We start from the raw sequence: 25,742 nt of genomic DNA, 5'->3' as shown, positions 1-25,742 counted from the left end.
AGAAAAATTAAACCTTCAGCTGTCTTTACTGTTATTTTGTTTTTCAGCTTCATCAGTAAGGTTTGCATGAGTTATTTGGGTCATTTATAAACCTCTGTGAGAAGAATTGACACACATAAATAATGAAGTCCTTTCAATATTCAAGTATATGCTTAGTTCTGGGCTGCACCTCTGAAAAAAACCCTCTTTCAAAAGGGCTTGATTTTCAGAAAGCACTCAGCACTCGCCTTCTGAAATTCCAGTTCACTAAGGATCTCAGCTGGCATACTCCAATTCACTAATTACTTCTTGTTAAATTTAGTCACAAGCATTACTGCATTTGCATTAATTCTTCTAAGGGCAAGTGACTTAAATGTTATATCCTGCATTCAAACTGCCAATGAAAGAAAAAGTCGTATGTGACTCTTACAGGCCACTCATGTGCTAAGACTCTTCCCGTCAGTGTATTTTCTAGAGTGAAAACTATTCCTGTCTTTTACTTCATGTGATGCAAAAAAAGAAAAAAAAAAAAGCTACAGGACACTTCTCTTTCTCCTGGTGAAGAGGAGGTGGTGGTGGGCAGGCAGAGGCAATGGGGATAGAAGGCTCCAGACTGGAGCAGCTGGAAGGAGAGGCAGTGACTGAAGCAGGATTCCACAAGAGCACACTGGTGTATGTTTGCAGGAAACTGGAACAGAAGATGCCATATGTGGAAAGAGTAGGAAAACTGACTGATTTGGGATGCCTGCTAAGCAACAAAATTTCCTTTGGGCATACCAGATCTTGAATTACTATTACTTTTTTTTTTTTCTTTTTTCCCACTGCCTTCTCACAGAGTCTAGTTCCTGATTTTTCCAGATTTTAACAGATTTTGATCTACTTTTACTGAGAAAAACTTGATTGATTTTCTCTTGCCTCCTGCTTTACAGTCAGTATCTTTAATAAGCACAATCCAGTAGTGCTCTCTGTAGGCTCAGGCAGTAGACGTCATGTTGTGCACTACTGAAATGTTGCATCTTAACACGTCATAAACTATTTTTGATAAATATGTTTGCATACTCAGGACAAATTAGATACAAATCTGAGTAGCTGATGATATATCTGTGCAACCTTTCCAGATTCACAAGCTCTTTTATCTGCACTCAGAGCCATGATTCTTCCAAAGATGCTGCAGGAGAAATGGTGTTCTGTCTACATAATAGAATTGGGTTAAGCGTGCTTTGGCTTTCATTTTTACCATCTTTGTCTGAAGACAATATGTCAGAAGTGGTTTGTAAGCCCTGGAGAAAGGGTATAGATGGGTTAATTACATAAGTTTCTTATGTTTACAGGATGCAGTAAATTGAACAGATGGGCAGCATGTCCTTCTAGTTTGGACATTTTCCTGTCACTAAGTTATAAAACAATCTAAATTATTTTTATGTTCCAGAAAATTAGGTAGCAATAATCATGAAAATGGGCCATAAAACTTGACTTGAAATCTCTCCCTATCTCTGTGAGATAAAATACAGTTTCTGTGAGAGGCGTAGCTGTGGACAGAGTTAATTGCATGGTCCCCAGTCCCACTCTTCAAATCAACTGACTGAAAGAGCAATGAACATACAGCTTGTTCTGCTGCTATTGACCCTTGTTTTTAATCTGTTCGTCTCGATCTGCTGTTGTTCCCCAGTCCTTTTTTCCATACGGGTTGTGACCTAAAACACACTGCTTGAAAGCCTCCTTTTACAGAGATGGAAATTTGCTGGCTTAAATTAAGTAGGATCAGCATAGTGACACCCTAATGAACTGAATGATGAACTCCCCAAAATCCACCTGAAAAATAAAAGGACGGGGAAGCCTGGCAGTCTGCTGTGACTCCAGGAGGTAAAAGAAATGTATTTGGCTTTCTTCTTCCTCTATTTTATAGCTCTTCAAAATACTAAATTGTTGTGATACACAGAGCTCTGTGCTCTCTGGCATGGAAAACAAGGGCATGCTCATAGAGCAAACAGATCTCTGTCCAGAGACTGTGTTGCAAAAATAACAGATGTGGCATCATTTAAAAAAAGGGTACTAAAAATGTAAATAATACAAACTTTAGTATAGCCAGAACTTTTACTGTGGATTAGGTCCATATTTGAAGGGAAGAACTGAGAAGAAAATTCCAGAGTAACTCTAGAGAAAAGCAATCACCATAGACATGTCTTAAACTTGTTAGTGAAATAATTAAGTCATCTATAATTCACATTGATAAAACATTGTCCCATCCCAAACAGCAACAACAGTAAAAACTGGAGTGTACACTACCTGCTTAGGAGTATGAAGTAGCTCTTGGGCAATGGTTGTAGCCACAATAGCCTGATTACTTGCTGCGCTTGGCTGAAGAAAGAGCGAAAGCCCTGCCACCAGTTGGACTCCAAGGTCTGTTATGGTCACTTTGTCATCTAGAACAGTCACTGTCTTCTCTGCCAGGATGGAGTCAGACAGAGGAGACAAAACCTTTTGAGAAATACAAAAGAATCAATTTAGAAAAATGCTGATAATTTAAAATAACATTTCTTAAGGTCATCATTCCTTCTTGTCCCCAAAATCTTATGCATAGGAGAAGCAGACAAGCACACTGCAAAGACAGTCTGATTTCATGTGGAGGGTGGGAAAAAAACATTCAATAGAGAGCGTATGGCTGAGAACACTGCAGCCAGTACTAACTATGCAGCCTCTGTTGTGTTATTTGCATCACTTCACTAAAAGAGTTGATTCAAAACTGTCTTCTGTTACTCTGGGTCCCAATATGGACGAGCTCATCAGACTTACCTCCCAAACATTTTAAAGGGAGGTTAGACACATTTAGGATTTGCCCTTCATTTCTTCGCTTGAAAATTCTCATTTCTCTATCTTTGCTGTTCCTAATGGAACATCAAGGCAGTAGGAAATCTTTCCTGTTAATGAAACTGACAGCCATACCGCTGCCCTTATAGGAACTTAGGACAGCTAGTTCATGCAATAACTTTCTTCTCCACTATATCCATATCATGTTGGATAGACTAGCTATATTCAGATTTTGTGCAGCTGGGGCAGAACTGGGAAATGGTGTCATCAACATCCACTATCAGTACTTCAGGGTTATTAACCAGGTTGTATTTTTGTTTCCTGAGTTAATGTTTAGATAAGTCAAAAGCAAATCAGCATTATCTAAAGATTTCTGTGTCATAAAGTTAAAATGGTGCCAATCAGCTGACTGGTGGCAGCTTGCATCCATAAGGGACAAGAGCTCTCACTGAGCCTGCAGTTGCTGCCTTTCCTAAAAGTCTCTGAAGGCTGTATGGCTTCCCAATTCTGACCGTGCTGCATGCCTCAGACCATGCGCTAGCTTGGATGAATGTCCCTGGCTTAATGCTGTGTGTGACACTCTAATAGGTCACAGGAATGTAATGGAAAATTATCCAGTTTCAAGATAGCAGAACACTGTACTATATTTTATGCCCGTGCATAGATTCTCTATGAGAGTGGTAGAAATGTGGCAGTCCAGAGCACAGTACCTGCATCGTTGTCATTCCTACTTCCCGTCCGATCAAAATCCTGCCTTCCTGCAGCTTGGCAATGTGAGGTTCCTCCAGTTTCATAAAATCCATCACCAGGTCTGTAATGTCAAACTGCCAGTCAGAGCCCAGCAGGTAGCTCAGCTGACCCCAAGGGCTGGAATCCTCAGCTACGAACTGCGTCAGGACTCGCACCATGGCATGCTGGTACTGGAGAGTGCATCCTCTCCCTTTCCGTTCATCTTCATCCTCGTCATCACTGTCTCTGGTGGGCCTTTTTTGATTTTAAAAAAAAAAAAAAAGTGTAAAAAAAGCATTTTCAAGAACATTAGTGAAAACTAACGTTAAAGTGCTAATAGAGAGTGCTCCCTTAAGTTATTAAGACCTCCCTTCTATTGTCTTAGGACCATTGTTAATTCATGGCTACTTAGTGTGATGAAGAGCCATACAATTGGACTGTACCACCTCTTCATCTAAGCTGCAATGTCTGAACAACAACAGTTACCGTTGCACCACATTGTTCTCTGTTGCACATGATAGACACACTCACACAAACAGAACTCCCCCAGACTTTAAAACCTTTATTATATCTGCAGATGGCCAGTGCAGAGCCAAGGACTCCAGTGCTGCTGTTCCTCAAGGAAACATACTGCAATGTGGGTGCAGGTGCTGCAGCTGTTCTCGCTGCGAGTTAAAATCAACTCTATTATTTCACAAAAACACCCGAGAAATTGAGCATCTCAAACCCACCTTTTGTTGGAAACCACGGGGACTCGCCAGCCTTTTATTTGGCTCAGTTCTGTGTCCGAAATGTCGATCTGAAGAGGCAGGCGTGGAACCCAGACTGTGATTTGCAGAGGAGCACTCAGATACTGGTAGGTGAAGTTCACGAGTGCGTTCACCTTGCCTTTCATTTCTTTACCATTGACATAAACATAGTCACATCTGTCAGAAACCTAAGGTGAGGGGGAAAGAGAGAAAGAAGAGAAGGTAATTGCTGAGACAAAACAGGCTTGAAGTGTAACCCTGGCACCTCAAACCCCCAAAATAATCAAAAAAGACTCCCATCTCTTAATGCACGAAAATGACAGATTTTTACAATGGAAACAGCTGAACACGAAAATCCTTCATTGATTCAGGAGGCATAATTATTCTGGAGATGCCTAAAAACTGGATACCAATTATGAAACTGGTGTTTGATTTTCTGTTTGCTATGCGGTGAGCCACTAGCTGATCACAGTGCTGTGGAGTTCATAATGAGCACAGCTCCTTCACAGCTTGGCCAAGAGGAACCCAACAAACCATAACAGGCCTCAGTGGAGGTAAGCAGCAAACCAAAGCTCTACCCAATGAGTTTTGACCTTCAGCAGGGGGTGACACTGCTTTCAGTCTTCAAGACAAAGCTGGCTCTGTAGTGGATATTTCCATTGAGGAATAACAGAATCCTACTCCTTCCCTCCACAATAAAATTATATGTTTATAAAGGTTTTCATTTTGGTTAAAGCTGTAAAGTATTTCTAAACACTGCAGTAGATTTATCATTAACATGTAAATACCGTCCTGAAATATAAGCAAGCATTATCATAGTCATGTAAGAGTTATATCAGTAATTGCTTCTTTAATCAATGTTGTAATTTACAGACCATTGAGTTTTCTCATTTATTACCTTACTGAGTACCAGTGATAAAATCACTCCCAAATATATAAATCATTAAGAGGGATGCAAATAGTATGAAGTGACTCCATGTGATAAAGTCATTGTCATATCTATTCCTAAAGGTGTCATAAATGTCTGGGGAAATCCTGTGGCACATTAATCATATATTAAGTGGCTAGCAATGGGAGCTGTTACATTACTAAATGAGCTGGTATGCCTGCAGAAATTAACAGTAAACCCAGCAAATCTCTTCAACTCCCGTTCTTGCTCCCATCCATCAGAATTGTATTTCATCACCCATAATGAGTATCGTCAGTGGTGGCAATGTGTCTCCCCACCTGAACATACATTTATAACGTCATCTGCTGCCTTTTATCCCCACTCCCCTTCCCCATACCACTGTATTCAAATGAAGATTGTTTGCTGGAAATGTTCATGTCCTCACACTAATAAAACAGATAGGTGTCCTCTGTGACCACGATACAGGAGCTAAATTGTTCCCAGCTTCACATACACATCCCACTTTGTATCGTCTGTCAGGTTTAACCACTTCTCACATTGCGGTAAAATATTTGATGGTGAGACTGCAAGAGGAAACTTCAGAGAACATAATACAAACATTTCTATGACTCACTCCCTAAGAGGGTTATGCTGACTCTGGGTACTGAAAACAGTGCTACATGCTACAATAGAAGACCCACCTGTTTGTCTAGGCTTCTCCCTCAGACCATCTAAGACAGGTTTAAAAGTCTGAAGGTGGCAGAAATTCCTTCATTTTATCAATACAAACGGCATGCTGTATTTTTACAAGGCAACTTGAATGGCAATACAGAAATGGACTTTGTTCACACTAGGCTGTTTGATCTAATCTAAAAGTACTATGTAGCAGAGGTGCATAATGTAGTATATAATACAGCAGAGTGACTCAGAACCCTGCCCTAAATCTGCTACTCTTGCTTTCTATGGTGCCATTGCATCAGCTTCACTCTGGAAGAGGAAACATCATGAAAGTGTTTCCCACTAAAATAATTACTGAAGAGGCAAGCAAGGGCCACATATCAGGAGGTACAGCCTTGACTGCCTGATCACAGAGTCATTTCTGCTTAGAGCACTAGGACATATTGGGGCATTCAGCTCCCATGTTTGAGCTGCCGATGTCGAACACTGCTGCTGTCTCAGTTGCATGGAAACTGGAATGGCCAGTGGGTGACTCTCTCAACACTCAGCAGCATTACTCCCCTTCTCCCTGCAGGTGCCAATGTCTCTTCAACAGAGATGGAGATTCTAGGAAGAATCTTAGATCAAATTTTTAACTGAGGTTAAAAGCAATTGGAGGATGGCTGAGGTTAAAAGCAATTCACATCCAAACAATATACCACAAATGAATGTTACCTATTGCACAACACTCTCAATGAAAGTACAAGGAAGTCCTGGCTGACATAGATTCTAATTTTTGTCTTCCTCTATGGTCTCAGAAAAGTCATTTCAACTCTCTGTCCATTTTCCCCCACAGGTGTAAGCAATGCAGCCCAGGGAGCCTTGGTCAGCAAGAGTCAGTGCCGTGCCTGGAGCACGGAACAACTTCTAGAGCCAAATGGGAAGTGGTGTGCCTGGAGGGGAAGACACAAGAACATTTGAGAAAGCAGCTTCAGATATGGCTCTTCTTTCCTTAGCCCTACCTTTCTTTGAACAGAAGTTTTTGGGAGGCTGGTCACTAAGATCTAATTTAATTTCACTTGGAGCAGCAACCATTCCAATTCTGAAACTGGTTCAATCCTGTTCATTTCTATGGAGCTGATCCCGAAGGCAAATGCACGAACCTTCTGAGTTAGTTGTAGAAGCTTCTTACTTATTCACACAGTAAGCCACATGCACCTACTGATATAAAGATTCCTGATAACATATTCAGCTTCAGACTGACCAGGTCTGGTCTAGGTGTACGAGTTAATATCATCTAAAGCCGAACATTGTCAGTAACAGAACAAATGCAGCTGTCGGGAAAAAATACAATAACAATAGCAGCAAAACTGCAATTCCTAAATGGTTCTGGGCTAAGATCCAATCTCCATCTGTATTTGTAAAGCTGCTATATGCCTTCATGGGTATGTGACAAACAAATGGCTAAACAAATACATACAGCATCCTAAGGAAGTGGCTGCTGTAGCTACCAAGCAGCCCTTAAAATTGTTACAGGTTAATATTTAGTACTGGACATGCATCAGCAACAGTGGCAGGTCTTTATGACTTGCATCGAGAAAAACATTACTCTTTTCACCAAGTACAAGCATTGCTAATGTCCTTACACATGCTCTTTCTTCTGTTCCTTTATTTCTGATAAAGATGTAGCACAGAGCGAGTACGGGAGGAGCAAAGCTTATATTGTATCACTGCACGCATTTTAACTTTTGTGCCTTCAGGTAGGCATTGTTCTTAAAGTAACGCTGATTGCTTTTTACAAAGAAAGGCAATGGGCTTCCCAACTTATGCTGTACAGGGGAAGAAAGGCAGAGGGGAGCAGTATCTCAGCATCTAATTCACAATGTAAGGTCTAACTTGCTAAGCAGACTCGTCTCACAAAAAAAGGGTAGTGGTTATGTGACGCAACCTATGCGATAGAAGTACCTCTGTTTCCTCCAGAGTTTTGCATCACTTCCGAGGTCACCAAATAGTGCAATGACCAGCTCTCACCTACGAGACTTGCCCACAATACTTTAAGGAAGTTTCTGATAGAGCCTGGAAGGCTGGAGACTCTGAACAGTGATCTGTCTGTCTCTCATCTCCTGTAGTATTTATGCTTTAACTATGAAAACATTTTCTCTCTGAAACTGCTTCTTATCTTTCGCATCAGAAGAAGTGAGAGATGATGAAGGGAAAGCCTGCTTAGCCACCACCTTTAAGCAATTGGTTTTTTTGTCCATTCTGCATAGCAGATCAGCAAGAAGTTTTGCATTTTAAAGAGCTTTCTGATGCTATTTCAGCAGTTTCTTTCATTATTAAGCTGCATTCAGCTACTTTTCCCTTTTTCTCTATTTTTCTAACTTCTCTCTCCAGACTAAAACTAAAATAAAGAAGCTAGACAGCAAAAGACAGGGCTAAGCACAATTCCCCAGAGATTTCTTCTTTGTCTCTTTTTTTTCTGGCATTATATTTTTGTACCCCTTTGTTACAAAGGCCATTGCCTTTCTAAATGACTTGGATAGATTCTCTCCGCAACAAATCACATTTTACTGAGCTGACAGAGCAAACTACAGAGCAAACTACTGCCTGGAAATAAAAATAAAAATAAATAAAAAAAAAAGAGTCACTCCTGAATCACACTACCTATGGTACTATGTGACTTTGTGATCTGGGGAGCAAATGTACCTTTCCATCTAGTAATGAACAAATTAGCTGTGATGAATATTGGGATTCTTAGTACAGTTACCAGTTAAATGCGAAACCTCTGGGTCTTCCTTTACTTGCTCATTTCAGACTAAGCTCTCGATCCCACAATGAGCTCTGTATTGGATAACTGCAAGAAGGGAGAAGCCTCCCACAACATGAGCTGCCTGAAGTCACCATAAGGGATGTGACGATGTACTGCCTTGGACTCTGCAGCCATAAAGGGGCTGTTGACAATTCTGTAAGAGTATCCCTCTTTTGTTGGTTAAATTCTGCTACAGATTCTTACGAAATCTCATTCAATTACTGGTTGAAGCAGATTGTTTTCAAAAGACAAATTCCATGTCAAATATGAGCTGAGAATGTCTTTCAAAAGATGGTGAAGTCAAAATACTGTCTGCTTTGTTTTGTATCTGTTGTACACAGGAGTGGAGAAAACGACAGCTATAAGACCCACAAATAAATGGTACTGACTGTGTGAGTCTAATGTATGGCTTGTTTATTGTCCAAGTGTGTTTTTCAGCTCTGGAGACATCAATCCATATCAACAGGTCTCTGAAGGACAGTTCTGAAGAGAGCTTTTAATATGGTAATACTGTTAAATTTATGAACACTACAAATTTGTGAGGCATCCATCCATTTTCTAGGAACAAGTCTATGTGGTTTGCCGTTAAACATCCTGAGGTTTAAAAAGTCTCGAAACTAAAACAGGACAGAAATGAAGAGGTATGGACAAATGGCTCTAGGTGGACCTGCTTGAGCAGGGGAGCTGGACAAACTAACCTCCAGATGTCCTTTCAACCTCAGCCACTTGTGATTCTGTGTTACAATAATAGTAGATATCCTGCTTGTATTCATTAGCCTAGTACAACTGAAGACTTCTACAAATAAAGGCATAAATATTTCAGTATCCATGGGATAAATATTTTAAACTCTACTTTTTGTCAGCTGCTTTACAAACTGACTGGCTCCCATCACTTGAAGGTATGAAAAAAGCAGTAGAAATGCTGGAGAAATCAAAGGAAGGTAATTATGGTAGAAAAGCAGCTTGATAAGTACCTTATAGGATGCTAGCCGGCTACTGCTCATTCAATGCAGAGTGGGACAAAAAGGATTAAAATTAACTTATATTCTTAGAGAGAAATTTTAGATGTGACTGACATGAGCTGGAACTGTGGGTGATGAGTGCCTTGCTGGGATACATACATAAAGCAGAGGCACGTTCGGCTGGAGACCACTTTAAGTAAATTAGACGAAAATGACTTGTCAAAGGTTTCTGCAGGTCAGTATTGGAAATGGGAAAGGAGTTGTGTCCTCTCCTCCTAGATCATCCTTTGAGAAGTGAAACTGCTGGGCCCTCATCACGGAAGTTTCCATCAAGACAGTAATATATAAATCCAGCATAACTCTGGATTCAGCAGCTGGTTTGTGGAAAACTCTTCGATGTTGTAAATTTCATTTGGAAATAGTGTCAAGCTGCCAGAAAATCTGTTTCACTTCAGAATAATCCTCAGAATAATATCTGGGCTATAACAGCAGGAATATTGCATTCTGATCTGATTGATTCTGATCCCAGATTTCTTGAAGGACATTGTCTCTCAACAAGACACAGCACAGACAGATTCCCTATTTCTGAACAGGTCCAGCCCTGAGGAGCTCTCTTCTCAGGGTCCTGGCTAGGCCAGAGTTGTGATACGTGGCTTTCAGTCCGTCCTCTGTGACTTAGTCACACATTCTCTTCACTCTAATTTGGACATGACAAGAAATACTGCTGTGTGTCTTTAAGTAAATTAATCCTTTAAGTAAAATAAATAGTTCTGTAGTACTTGAATAGTGGCTTCTCTGATAAATGTCCCTATCAGGCTGGAAAGGCCCAGAATCTTGTATTTCGGTGTGTAAACCCATTTGCCCATATCTGTTATACTAATGTAAATGTAATAAATATTCAAAGGTTACATAAATGCTTAAATATTTATGAAAGCACTTCTATGAGCAAAAAGCTTTTTCCAGTACCTCTTAATAGAATCTCAATTTCAATGAGAAAACTTACGGGATAATTAGGAAAGAATAGTGATACTCAGCACTTTTCAAAGAGATGACTCTCTTAGTATTTCAGCTCGGTATCATCCCTCTTACATACCAGAAGGGCAATTGAAGCACACGGGGAGGTTAAGCTTTTTGAAAAAAAAGTCATTCATTCCTTTAATAAATACAGAGCACCAGAATGACGTATCCACTGAATATACTGGCAATTACATAATATTGAAAATGGTAAGAAGTGAGAACCAGTCCACTAGATTTTTGTGTGACTCTTTAGGATTTTTTAACATATGTGTCCTTGTTATAGAATTTGTGCTAAAATATTCTTCTAACAATATTTTCTGTAGAAAGGCAATTATTCTCTATTAAATTCAAGAGGTTTTGAGACTATGGTTTTATACATTAAGAAAGTCCTATGCTACATGAGCATTATATGATGGCAACTTCATAAGAAGTACTTAAATGCCTGGATGCATAACCCTGAATAATCAATAACTTACCACTGGAAAATGGAAGCTGTCTCAAGGTCTGTACTATTTATTTTCTCATGCTAAACTGTTTAAGTCTGGTAAGAGTTAAAGCTTCAGACCTGAGCTCTTCTGTGATATCTGGCATGATATTTACAGCTTTGTAACACATAGATCAGCCTGTATAAGGGAAGCATCCATTACAGGAGTTGCTAACTGCCAATGCGACTTGACTTGCCAGAGCCACCCTCGTTCCCAATGACTTCACCTGGAGCTGTGCTCAGTGACTTGGAAAGCAAAGCCAAAAGCTCCCCTCACAGGGAAAACATAAAGGTAAATACAGTAATGAAGACTACACTGATAAGACTGTCATAATAAATGAAAGGCTTGATTTTTCACACTGCAAGCAAAAATAATGCCAAGAGTTGTTTTTTTACCCATGACCCAACAAAAGAAAAAGAATGAATTTGTTTCTTGAAATAACTGAGGAATAATCACTCCCATTCTGGAAACAGTGATGAGAGAAGGGCAGGTATTACACTTTAATAAATGACTGAAGTCTCTTACATTCTGCAACTCCTAGAATTAACTCCATGGTTTTCAATGAATAACACGGCTGCAGCTTTCATGTTGCACTGTGCTTGTGAACAGCTGCCACCTTCCAAATGTGGTTCCGATCCCTGCAATCAGCCCTCAGGCAAAATTCCCAGCAACCTGCACTAATAACACAGGGAATGAGCCCTGAGCACTGAAGAAAAGGAGAGAACTCTAAAGTCAGGCCATAGTTTAGAAGCAATTTGGACTCTCTCTGCTGAGAAGCGTCTGTATTTTCAATATCAGCAGCCAGATTAGCAAAACTAACTAGAAAACCCCCAAAGCTAGAGAGCATTTCTTAGGGAAAAGGCTGTACATTATCTAATCTCATTACAAAGATTTCGCTGGCAGCTTTGCAGAGCAGAAGCAGTACATTTAACTAACTGAATATCATTCGCTACGACAGAACTGAGAGAGTAAAAGGGGCACAAAATGCCAGCTGAGACTGGAGGGCATCTATTTGCTCCCGAATGACCAGCTTTTGAAGCTGAACTGTAGCTGCGCTGAGCCACAGGAGCTCTCTGCAGCTACCATTATCACGTAAAACAAAATCTGTCTTGTTTTGTGCACTCTCAAGTCAAGTAATTTCTGAAAATGGGGCAGAACAGAGAGTTTGGCTACTGCTCACTAGGGATATGCCAGACTACATATACAGCATGGCCCCAGATATCTCGCGTGTCAAAGCAGGATCACAGGGTGAATGCAAAGACTTTTAATTTCTACCAACTAGACACTTTAGACAGTAGTTACAAGAACATAACATTGCTTGCTTTTTCCTAACTGAATATATATCTACAATATACAAATTGACAATGTGTAAATTGCAACTCTTAGCAGAAAAAGAAGAGAGGCAAATAACTATTTCTTCTGCCTATATTGTTCAAAAAGGTCTGTAGAAACCTGCTAATCTTCCCATCAAATCTATACCTGTATCGAGATTCGTTTTATTTCTCCAATTCCCTTTCCTGGTCTTGATCTCGCAACTTTGAAGTTCGTTTTGAAGCACTTTCTGTGGATCTTCAGGCATTGTTACTGCCACTCTGCTTTGATATTTCATTTGGGATGTATAGGTTTTCCACACTGGCATCACTAACACAGAGAGTGAGCGGCATGAGGGCATGAGATGACAGGGAAAGGAGTCTGCAAAAATATGGCTTAAATGTTTCTTTAGCTGCCTTTGAAATATTTGCCTGTTATTTCATGGCAAAGTATTTACACCTTTTATTGTTGAATTTAAATATCTCAGACTATGTCTATTTTGAGTTTCAACTTCCATTGAGGTTGACTGTTTGGGCAATAGTATCATACATTAATGATATAACATCTATGAAAACTCCACATATTGCTGGCTTATATGTCGTATTTGTATCTGACAGAAGTGTGCAATAAAGATTCATTTTTCTACAACACCTCTGAAGTTTTTTCGCTCTGCTGATATATATTGATCCCTGTAAATCACAGGACTATAAAAACTATTGGGGAGGGCAAGGAGGTGGACTTTCTCTTTGCAATTCTGTTCATAATATAAAATACCATGTTGGATTTGCCAGAAGAAAAGCCTACAAAGTAGCAGGGCTTCAGAACGGCAAAACAATGGAATTTCCATGCTGTGACTTTCTGTTGTCTGAAAGCTTTTCACTTTCACACAGATCACACGAAAACATAGTATCAGAAGAGGAAAGAGGAACCATCAGATAAAAAAGTGCTAGGTTTGTACTCACAAAGAGATATAGCTTCTGCTTTTGAGGGCTTTCAAGGCTGTATTAGGCTGTGCTGAGTAGGAACTGTATTTGCAGTTCATCAGCTGCTGCGCATTCATTTCAGGAAAGTGATTTGTGGTGCCCTTTGTGGGTATCTGCAACATGTGGTCGATGGAGCATGTGACAGAGATCCCATGCTTGTTCTGAGCCCGCTGGTGTGTCCCTACAGCCCCAAGCAGAGATCCCACCTAGCTCAGGACCCCAAAGCAGTGAAGATGTGTTGGTTCTCAGTGCAGCATCACATGGACTGAGCTTTCTGCTCCCCATTCTGGAGCTAACCAAGAAAGGACTTGCATGCCTAAGAATGAACGCACAGATGCTTCAGAAGAGATAATGCAACTTTTCTACATTACTGCCAGAAAGTTACACAGCTACTACATTTTTTTTTTTTTTTTCAAGAGACATCAACACTCCATGAGCAGCTGACTCCATGTTACAGGGTAGGAGGACTGCTGGTGGCTGCGAGTGTTCAGATTGAACCCTGCATGCTTCCACTGCATCCTGTAGGACACCTGTAAAACCCCAGAAGAGAGCATTACGTTCAAGTACAAAGTATGGCCTATTATTAGACCATATTGGATTCCAGGAAACCCTGTTTCATTTCTCCTTTTGCTTCACAGGGTTGAGATAGGAATAAGACTTGTTTCAATCAAAAGTTTATCCATCAACTCGTTATTCAGCGTGCTCATCTCTACAACAGTTGCACCTAGCTAACAGACTCCAAATAGAGTTTTATTTGACCTAAGTGAAAAATGAGCAATAAATCAATTGCATTATATACACTGTAGCAGCTTTTTATTGGAAGTTAGTGTTCTTCCTCGATCAAAATAGCTGGTAGGAACAACCAGTTCTTTCTTGCTGGCCCCTTGTTTTTATTTTCTCCTATAACTGCACTAAAAACATAATGTGAAGCCCTAAATCCTCTGAGTCTTGAAAGCATTGCAATAAAGCCCCATACAAAGAATATATGTGTGTGCTGAGGTGCAGAAACTCAATGCAAGTTTGGATGCTTACCCTGCTGTTTGCAGCAGGAGTTGAAAGATATGAGAGGAAATGTAACGTGCCAGTGACCTGCCAGGGTTTCTAATGGACCGACACCTTCTCAAACTCTGCTTCCCCTTGAAATCACCATCTGCATCACACTTCATCACAACCACCGCATCATTACTTGCCTCCAGATGCTGCTGGTAGTAAGAAAGCACAGGGAAGAACCCTTAGAGGCCATGGGAAGCTTTGCTTTGAGCAGACTTAGTGTGCCTCTGGCTGATACTTAAGAGATTCCTACTTTGTATATTTTGGCACTATCCATAATAACTTTTCACTGAACCAAGTACAATTATCCCCAACCTCTGCTCAGGACCAGAAGCACTGATTCACTATGATATCACAACTGCAATGCTAACAGTGTAACACTAATTTCAATAGGAAAAGGATCAGATCTTGAATTAGTCCTGTGGAAAGCAAGCCATGAGACATTTAGGTCATTCCTTAACAATCTTGAACATTTCCATATCCTTCAGTGCTGCAGTGCACCTGGTGAGGACTGTCACATCCTGAATCCCATTCATCTTCGTAGAGGCTTGAGAGCCCAATGAATTTTGGCAGCACCACTTTCTTTAACTTAACACCACATGCCCTTCCACCATCATCTGTCCGCACATCACCATTCTCTGAGCCCGGGATTTGCTCTCTTTTTGTTGCATGCCTGGCAAGTTCAGAGGGGTCCAGGGACCAGCTGGGCCCTTACAGTACATAAATCAGGTAGCAGGAGCTTGTGCCTCAGCAGGACGTTGCCCCCAGTCAGCCCACCAGCTGTGGGGAGAAGCTGATCCCCACTCAGGCTGATATATGTGCAGTGTGGGAACCTCTGCTCTCACTAACAGGGTATCAGCCTTGCTTGTGCAGTGATAACCACTTATTTTTAGGTAGAGCTAAAATAAATAAAGGACAGGATGATTTCCCTTAGCCTGTGGTGGAAGCCTGCTTTTGAATTTGGCCTCACATCCAGCCCACGTGCTTCGGAGAGCAAATGATTGTGTTGCCCCAATATGTAGCCACTGCTTTGAGTCAGAGTAAGTATCTATTTGGTATCTAAGCAATATGAAAGGGCTTCCATTAAATAGTTACAGATATCTATTGTACATAGATCTCTCTCACTTTTTTTTTGTTGTTATGTTTGTTGTTATTGTTTTTGTTGTGTTTGGTTGGTTTGTTTAGTTTTCCTCTGGAATATGATGAGACATTAAGGAGCCTGAGGGACTGTCCCTATACCATTAAAACTTCAGGGTGAACTTTCCTGATGGCTTTAATGAGTGCAGCACTTTAATGAGTGCAGCACTGAGGCTGAAGAGTTTGATTCTTTATTAGCTGCCTGCAGTTCAGGCACTCAGCCTGGAACTGCAGTCAATCTACTGGCATAAAAATGCATAACTCAACTTTTAATAAAAATACCTATGGATGCTGCTAACTAGTGGTTCCTCTGCCTATCAAAGTGAAGACAGTGCTTTCTATATCTCCTTTTATAAAACGCTGCAAGTTTTGCAAATACTGGACGGCAAGGAAGAGCAGTGCAATTTCTTTGTAGTTATCTGAACAACTGCCCCTGCCCGTGGCAGGGGGTTGGAACTAGATGGTCTTTAAGGTCTGTTCCCACCCAAACCATTCTCTGAGTCTACAGTTGTCTGAATTAAAGAGGATGAAGCATAGCTATTTGTTTGTGATTGGGTATATTAAGACAATAGTAAAGTATCTTCTAAATAATGAAGTGCTGATTACTTTTCCTTACTAAATAGGGTCATGTGATATGGTCCAGATAAAAATAAAAATAAGTTACTACAATTAGTGCACAACTATTTATTTATCCATTAGGAAAACATCCATCTGTCAGCTGCCTCACTAGCAAACTGAGTCTCTCCTGCATCATGTGTTACACAGCCTCCAGACTGGCCTTTAATCTGAACAGATCACAAATGAACAGCATATATTCCAACATAAATAGTGTCTATTTAGTAAGAATTAATTTCATTGTATAAACTGTTTCCACCAGAAATGGCAAAATCTCTGAAATATGTATGAATACTAAAGGACTATTTCATATGAGTAGGTTCACTGATGTTAGCAGTATTCACAGCAAAGTTACTTATGTGCATGAACAATTACTGGACTGGAACTTTAAACAAGATCTGCAACCTTGACAGTTGTCTATGAGTCCCATCAGTATTGCTTTGAAAGCTTTGAGACCAGCAGTGGTTCCAAGCTTTTCACTACTAAACCAGAGTTCAACTATAAAAAACCCTAGTCAAATTTTCAGCCCCCGACAGTTCAGCACTGCTTTGATCTGGGATTTTGTTTCAACCTATTGTGATAAGAGCAGGACAGCTGTGACACCTTGTCCCGGACTGGAGCTCATAACCCAAATTCCTAACATTCTTCCAGTGGCCTTTACCTACCGTTAATGTCTTTCTCTGCTCATTGGTCGCAAAGAAAATAAGAGCCCACTGTTTATTAACAGCTACCAAGGGATGTCTTAAAGGTGAGATCCACACTTCTGTTCCCACTGATGACCATAGCAGCTGCATGTTTGTACAAATATTGTGTGAATCTATGTTTTGATCTTACATTCACTCAATTTACTGATTATAAATACTAGAAATACAATAAAAATACAATGTCATATATGTAACATCCCTTCATGTAGTGGTGGGATGAAAGCTAGCCCAAGAATAATGAAATGCAAACCCAAAATGTTTACTGTAGCTTCTGAAATAGCACAGAAGATTTTTGAACTCAGGTTATTTCCATGGGGGAAAAAAAAAAACACAAAACAACCACAAAAACACCATCACCACCACCACTAAATACACAGATAAATAAAACAACAACAAAAAAAGAACACGTCCACAAGAGTTCTCAGTCTGGAAATGTCACAAGGTATTGCAAGTCTCCTGAAACTCCGCTCTCCTTCGCAGCATGAAACCGCATCTGTGCTAACTGCCAGGTGACCTGGGAACCCGGAGCAGTATTTGCTCTTGAGTAAACCATACAAAAGCACTGGCATAAGCAGCCACAATCGACTTTAATTTCCAGGAGATGAAAAAGAGGCTATGTATGCAACAGCAATCACTATTAATGGATCCAGATATATGGATCCTACTAGTAAATTCCAGCTTAGCAAAGTAGAATTTGGCTGCAGCTTGATTTTTAGTGCCATAATAAATTTTTTGTCCTCTTTTATAAGGTTGGACCCCTGTGTGAAGGTCTAGAGCATTCAAAGACTTTTAAAGGTCAGGAAATCAACAGTGAACTTGGAAGTGAACGAACAGAGTGCTGTTTGGAGCTGAAACTATGAGATGTTAAAAAAAAATGTAAAAGGAGTTATACTCAGCAGATTAAGACAGGATACAAACTATGCACTGAACTGCCTCAAGACCAAGATTATCGCTGGGGAAGCTATTACCTGCTACTTGTAGATATATCTTATCTCTACATCTCCACTGGGCTCTGTTACTGAGAATAATGTAATTACAGCCAAACTGAAGGCACTGTAAAAATTAATACATATAAGCTTTTATCTGATGGCCATTCAAATTGCAGGGCAAAAACATTACCTCTAGACTGTTTACATGACCCATACAAATGGACACTTATCTAGGTAATGACGAAATATTACAAGCTAAGTCCTAGCAAGCAGCAGTCCCCCCAGCTTCCAGAATAACTCTGTATGCTTCTCTGAATCCAAAGCAATCAGAAATTCCACACAACTGAAATCATACGAAAATACCTCTGTGAACCTTTAAATGATAATATGTCTAAGTATTACATAGCTCTCATCAATATCTCATTACTTTTCTTAGTTTGTGGTTTAAATTCATCTACAGGCTTTCATACACCTAAATGTGTTTTGATTCTGTTATGAGAGGGATGCTTACGAACACGAGCTGCAAACACATGCACCCTTTTTTGTTGAAGATACCATGATCTTGTATGAAGAAGTATCATTTATGATGACTAGACTTCTGTTTTTTAACAGAAAGGTTACTACCAACAAGGTATCTAAAGCAGTATTTTACAGAGCAAGATGATATATCCAAAGAATTGAACATAAAACCTTTACAGGGAATTTCAAAATGAATTAAGGATGAAAGATTTTTATGTTCCATTTTAAGATTTCTGCGTGCTCTTAAAAATCAGAACAAATAAATACATTTCAATATGACTCAAACCCCAAACTTCATTTGCCCACGTAAAGAAATTTACTGGAAAATTTCCTGATTCATAAATAAATAAATAAAACAAAAACCAACCACCTTTTTTTCTTTATGATAAGGTGATAAAACCTTTTTGTTCAACGCTCAATGTTCATTGAAATCTGTCTTTTAACTAGCTGTATGATTTATAGCAGTTAGCTCTTATGTCACAGATGCATTCCTCTAGGGAGTCTGCTTATATTTTTAAATATACAGAAGACATTTTCCCTATTTGTCTGAGCAATTTCAAAACATTCCTGAAAGAAATTATACCTGAAAATTTTCTCTAGTCAATTCCAATAAGCACTGTGTGCTAGCCTCCAGTTATTTGTTCCACTTTAACTTCAGAGTGGCTAGATAGGGAGGCTTCTAGAAGCCACTTAAAAATGTTCCAATAGTGCAAACAGACTCTGCTTTAAGAAACCCTTTTAGCGGAGATAAATTATTTCTGTAGAAAAGAAGAGAAGAGCACAGCAGGGTCCCAAGTGCTAATCAAAGGACATAGTGCTTGAAGAAAACATTCTTTCCAAACAAATTGTTGGAGAACTGTGGTAGTCCAGGATGTGCTGCAATTACTGCAAGAACAACACTCTCCTCTTGGTAAGATTTGGGAATTTCATTTCTTTTTCATCAATATGCTCCAAAGCTATAAAACTCAGACTTTTTTGCAGATTAATTTTTATTTGAGAAATCATTGTGCTGTCATTTTCTATGCATCATCTGGTGATGTATATCAAATATAACATAACAAATTCCTTTTCCAAAGAGCTTATGGACCAGGGTAAAATCACCCTTGCTCAAGGATCATGCACTACGAAAATCCTATGTGGAAAGCTGCAACAGGATTCCTGAACAGCATTATCTTTGTACTGTCTCTCTGCACAACTGTGAATTTCCTTCAGGGCTTTGACTACACATTCACAGCAGAAATAGTTGTGTTGCCATAAGACAGTATGACCCCACAGGTATTTGTTAATGTGTGACATTAAGCTGCTAGTGCTAAATCGATGGATCAGGCAATGTGAGCGCTTTCTAGCCACTTCTGTGCAGAATCAACTACTTAATTCAAAGCAGTTCTCAGCAAAATGTGATGTCCACCAGGATGACTTTGCATTGCAGTTGCTGGGGAATATTTATCCAATCTATTCTACTGATGCAGCTGCGGAGGTGATAGTAACAGCTGGCAAGGTAATAAGAAACATCTGGAGAGGCAGCACCAACAGCAGAGCTATTTTTGCAGTGAATGAACTCCATGCACAGAGGACTTGAGGTGACATTACCAAGACATTTTAAAACTAGGACACGAATAAAAATTAAACACTGAAATTCTATTGAAACTCAGTGTGGTGGCTGTACTCATGCTCCTAACTCTCTCTTTTCTTAAAAATCCTCCTCATTATGCTTTTGAAACAAAAGAACAATTAATTTGCAGGACTAGATTTAGTGTCTGTTCCCAGGTTGTTATTATATAAAAAGACAAGAAATTTCAGAAGCCAACATAGGGCGTAAACTTACTTTGATGACATCTTCATCAGAGGATTTGCACTCAACTGATTCAGAGATGTCTGTCACAGCACTGTTCTCCTCAATGGAGACCACTTTGATGGGCACTGCCACTGTTTTTCCCGTGAGAATTGCAGTGTTCAGTATTTCCGTATCCTGTACACAAAACAAAGCACAGCACCATTACAAGACAGCTAAAGACATTTCTAAAGAGTGAGCACCAGCTCTTCAATTGGACTTATACTCAAGAGAGATGCACTAATTCTCAGCAGCTAATGACCTAATCTCATCTTCTATTAGGCACAACTCAGTAATAAGTAGTAAAAGTCCATTTATAGTTTACCTGCTAAACAAGCACTGACACCTGCATTGCACATTGGTAAATAGCGAGCAAAAGGACCGCAGCTCAGTTCAGTCCAAGCAGGCACACGTCACAGACAGCTTCTACTTTTTAATATTTGGGGCTTTTCCCAATATAGACCTTCTAAGACGTTAGTTCAGGATTATTACAAAACTGGATTTGATTGACAATAGTTGGGACAGGATGCAAGAGTATCAAAAGCAAAAACATTACTCTCTGAATATAAGCCCATTGCAAAGACAGGGCCTCTCTGTGAACTTTGTATCTGGAACTGTTTCAAGATGATTTAATTTCCGTTGATAGGGCCAGTGAAGCAATGTAAGGAATCCAGAAGGAGTTAGTGATGCTATTAACTGCAAGGAAAATAACAAGGAAATCTGAAGTTTGAACTTGGGTCATGGCATATAAAAGCCTTTGAATGCACCATCGACTAAGCTAACTCTTCTAACTCCTGAACTGTTCCAGCATCATTGTAGTCCCAAGATTCCCATACAGGAAGATCTTCAAAGTTTTCTCCATCTTTTCAAATTCCAACTCTATAAAACGAATAAAATATTCAGCAAAATTTTCAGCAACAGTCAAGAGGACTGCAGCTGTTAATGTCAACAGCAGCAAAATGGGGCACTGATACTATTGAAATTGTTTTCAATTCAAGTTTATTGAGCTTGAAATCTAGGTCAGATTTTCTTTTCATCTTGCAGCTTGTTATTTCTCAGGTTTTCCTGCTGCTTTCATAAGAAAGCCCATCAAATTAATATATATATACATATTAAAATAGGGATTTTGGCAGTTTTAGGAAAGTAAGAACATTATTCCTATGACATTTATTTAAACAGAGCTACACAACACAGTAAATTAGAGCCAGATTTACAAATAACATTATTGGAAAGTTTAAGGCCATTCTTGGAAACTCCTGATTTTCAAAGATGGAGATCCCCCTCAGCCTACTCTTCTGTAGGCAGACTTGCAAAGCAACAAGCCCTGAGTAACCCACATAGCTTCACCAAAAAGCAGGTTCAACATATTTTTACTGTGCATTTGGTTATTGCAAGTGCTGTATGTCCTTTAAAATTAAACTTTTGCCTCAGTCCCTTAACGCCTTATTTTTTGTGGCTCAGAGTGTAAAACAGTGTGAACTAAGGACTCCAGGGTGAAGGAGCAGCTAGAGACTTTGTGGAAATGACAGGACATCTTTTCAGGCTATCTCAGCTCTGCTTTGAAATGATTCTACTCAGATCCAGCTTGTCTTTAGCAACTGATATGAATTACTGGTAGAGAAATCTAATTTAAAGGGACAGATTCAGAAGAGCAATACCATAAATAGAAATGAGTTTCAGATTTAAAGCATATTTTGTGGCTTGGAGATTTATCCATGTTTGCATTTAATGGCAATTTATGAAGTTCAACACACACAAAAAAGAAAATCATATACATACAAAACAAACAGACAAACAAACCCCACACCACTGTCATGAAGAAGAGAAAAAAACAAAATGTGATTATACAGTGAGATAAAACTTCTGTGCTTCGAGCATCAGAGTGAATTCATTACCTGAGTTTAACTTGTGACAACCTACCTGGGAGTCACTAGAACTTCCTCCAGCTCAGCTTTGCTCATGCGTGCTGTGCTGAGTAATCAGTGGCCCCAACAAGAAGTCAAATATTAAGAAAAAGAAGGTAGAAGGTAAGTGGGAAGAACAGCAGGCAAGGCCACAAGGCACTCTGATCTGCATGAGGACGCAGTGCTCCTGATTTCCCAGCCCTGCATAACACCACCAGCTGCGTTACCTTGAGTGATGGTGAGACTGCCAGTAAGATCACACTAAATCATGTTTGCTGCATCACCAACCACAGTCGCTGCTAAGCTCTGAGCCTACACCACAGTGGTTTTAAAAAAATGCAATGTAATAAAGTTAAACCAAGTTGCACCATTTTTTGAGGAACAAGTAATTCCACAAATACAAGATGGAGAAAACTGAACAGGAAAAGCTGCTCTCAGAAAAGCATTTGGGGCTCTAGTGGATCACAAGCTGAACGTAAGTTGGAAATTGCATGCTGCTGTGGTTAAAAAACAAAACCTTCCCACACTAAGCTCTGTAAAGAGTAGTATCACCCGGTAAGACGTGAAGTCCTTCTCAACTCAGCACTAGCAAGGCCTCAGCTAAAGGGATGTGTCTGATTTTGAGCAATATACTTCAGTAAAGGCTTTCTTAACTGAAGAAAGATGATTACTGTCTCCATATACGTAAAAGTCTTCTGAAAATGAGGAGAATAAACTATTTTCTATGTTCACGGACAGGGCCTGAATAATGGGCTTAAGCTGCAACAAGGAAGATTTGTTTGACATTAAGGCAGTCTTTATTATACAAATAATGATAGAGAATTTCTGGAATAGATTGTCTGGGACAGAATAAAATACATTATCTATCATAAGAGATTTTTGAAGAACAGGTTATATCTTAGTGAAATAACATCAGTTCTTTGAGTTTAGGTAAAAGAGGAAAGGGAGCAGGTGACCTCTTGTGGTTTCTTCCACCCCTCTATCTTCTGATTCTCCGATTTTCAAAACGGAATGGTAATACAATAACCTATTTGTCTTGTATCCTAAATAAGCCTATTCTACTTCACCCATCCCAAATAATATGATCCTTCCTCACTGGACAAAAGAAAATTATCTGTATCTTTAAAATGAAAAAGCCTGACAGGCAAATGTGAGTGATATTTCTGCTTTCTGTGCTCCTTAGTGCAGAACTGATGTACCAATTGCTACGTAATAATCTGTCACTTCTGTTTCTCTCTTTCCAATAGGTCATTATTGGTATATCTGAATTCTAAGTGGGTTTGATATAAAGCCACTATTACAAAGGTTAAAAAACCTTTTGAAATTTCCCAAGACCTCTCTATAGAGAAGACAGGAAATTTGACTACTAGCACATTATCAGCAATTAGAAACCTCAATCTTCTGCCCTTTGCTAATGGTTTCATTAAAGGAATGTGCATTTGAATGAATTTATTTTGATTAATTACTTCAGAGCTGCATCTGCGTAAAAATTGTAAAAGGCAGTTTGTCATGACAAAGGCTACTGAAGTTCCACATCTCTTCTCTGCATGACGATCAACTTCAGGAGTTTCAGATTCATGATGTGCACAAAGGAATGGAAATATATGGGACGTGTTATCTAATAGCTTCATAGTTAGGGCCACTACAATCATTACAGATCCTCAGCATTTGGAAGCAATCGTTCGCCACCTCACTAAAAGTTTTTTTTTTTTTAGTTAATCACTGATAGCAGTCACAACTCATTGTTATTACACAGATTTAGAAATACTGAAGTATAAGTAATTAGCATATTACACAGTATGGTAAAAGCAATTCAAACCTGCCACTTACCTTATTTTTTCTGTAGTGCCCTATGTTATTCAACTGTGGTATTTAAACAAGCAAGACCAAGGAACTGAGTTTTGATTCTTTTGTCTTTTTGTTTAGAACTAAAATAGAATAACATGTACCCTATAGCGCTGCGTATGGAATAGCCTTATGGCATAACTTCTGCTTTCTCTGTTTTTCCTTTATATTCCTGCAATACAGCCAAGGGCTTTAATGTACCGCAGAACTGACCCATTGCCTGCATCCCCACACAAGCTGTTAGGCAGAAAACTGTAAACAACGTATGGGAGGATCCATGGTCCAAGACTCCTGAAAAGCTGAGCTGAAACCCATAAAAATAAAAGGAGATTAAATAGAACTGTCACTCTGTCTGCTCTGCTATACTGAGCACTCTGAATGCGCACCACAGACAAGAGGACTCTCATTCGGCTCCCAAACTTTGTACTCTGCCACCCCCTGTAAGTCTTGGTCATCCACTTATAAGCAGAAATTGCAGCTGAATTTTTATGAATATTCACGTAACATTAAGTAAACAATTATCTTCACAGCAGGTAACTGCAGGAAATACAATAGCTGGTATAGGTGGTGACTTTTATGCTTTAGTTTAAAATGAAATATACTATCCTAGTCTAATTCAAGTATAAAAGAAAGTATACAAACAACATTACTAAGAAACCTTTAGAGAGACTAAAAACTCATATAAAATGTTGGTGCATTTCAAAACCACAATATTTTGGCCATTTCCACATTCTTCAATTTTTAAAATCCGCCCCCCCCCCCCCCCCCCCCAAACTAATTTACTGTCTGTGCAGGCAGCAACTGAAGTTCAAATTAAAATTTATTTTGTGTGACAAAAGACAGAAAGCATCTGATAGCAATGTTTGGACTTGCTCCTAATAAAATAAAAAACAGGGAAAGTAGTGTAAAGTAAATTGAAAGACCAGAAAGAGGATGAGTTATAAACAAGCATCAATATCCAGGTTGGAAAAATGTTCCTCTATGTATATGAAAATTTCTAAAAAAAACAAGGGTTGTCATTTCTGAAGTCAAACACATATGATTCTCATTGACACAGTAAGGACATGTGAGCCTTGGACTTCTTTGGAAGCCTTGAACTGTCTTCATAGCACAATGACAGAATCCTAAAACCATGTGACTGACATTGCAGATAGAGTCAGGTTTCTGGTATGGGAAACTACCTACAAAATACCGATAAAGGTGATTCTTCCCCGTTAACAGGGCATCCCTTCAATTAGTACAGCATACCAAGGAAACTGTTGCTATTCACACATATTCAATTAACAAACTAGCATTAAAGAACACTTTTTTTCTTCTTCCTCTAATGGTTAGAGGAAGGCTCCAGTGGTGAAACATTAGGCTCTCATCAAAGGAGATATTCAAAAGCAAACGACGAATTGTGTGCATAAGAATTTACTGTCAAAATTTGTTGATAACTTTTAACTTCAAGCTAGATCTCATAAACAGAACAGAGTAAATGTCTTCAACCAACATAGCATTTTCATTACCCATTAAAAAAACTACTGTTCATCTGCCTTCTCCAGATAAATAAAGTAAGAGGGCTGGGTGGCTTTCCCACCTCCTGATAGCTAAGCACTTGATCAGTAATGACTCAAGTGCAACAAAGGCGCACTTACGTTCGTCTGCATTCTTGATAAGGAAAAAAACAGCAACAAAAATTAATCAAGAAGCCCACAAGGTAGAACCGGTAAGCTACATCAGCCTAATTGTTTGGGACTCCCCTGTGCATACCTGTACCAAGCTACCACAGTTACAAACCCTGATATTACATTTGTATAAATCAGGAAAAGAGTTAATGAGTATTTCAAA

General features: G+C 39.4%; 1 protein-coding gene across 5 annotated transcripts in view; it reads right to left on the bottom strand.

The window, feature by feature from the left end:
• TMEM132C (transmembrane protein 132C) overlaps positions 1-25,742 on the bottom strand; it is a 205,531-nt gene that overhangs the window by 10,656 nt on the left and 169,133 nt on the right. For all 5 annotated transcript variants that reach the window (XR_014573649.1, XM_083804468.1, XM_083804467.1 and 2 more), the window contains 4 exons: positions 20,158-20,301; positions 4,248-4,453; positions 3,498-3,771; positions 2,266-2,457 (listed from right to left, as the gene is read on the bottom strand). Coding sequence is in view for 4 of the 5 variants with exons in the window: in XM_083804468.1 (XP_083660594.1) it covers positions 2,266-2,457; positions 3,498-3,771; positions 4,248-4,453; positions 20,158-20,301 (816 nt within the window). In the remaining variant the exon portion in view is untranslated. The remainder of the gene's footprint in view (positions 1-2,265; positions 2,458-3,497; positions 3,772-4,247; positions 4,454-20,157; positions 20,302-25,742) is intronic.

Source organism: Anser anser, assembly GCF_964211835.1.
Source record: "Anser anser genome assembly, chromosome: 18".
Lineage (NCBI taxonomy): Eukaryota > Metazoa > Chordata > Aves > Anseriformes > Anatidae > Anser > Anser anser.
Note: the sequence above shows the minus strand (reverse complement) of the source record. Positions and strands in the feature narration are given on the sequence as shown.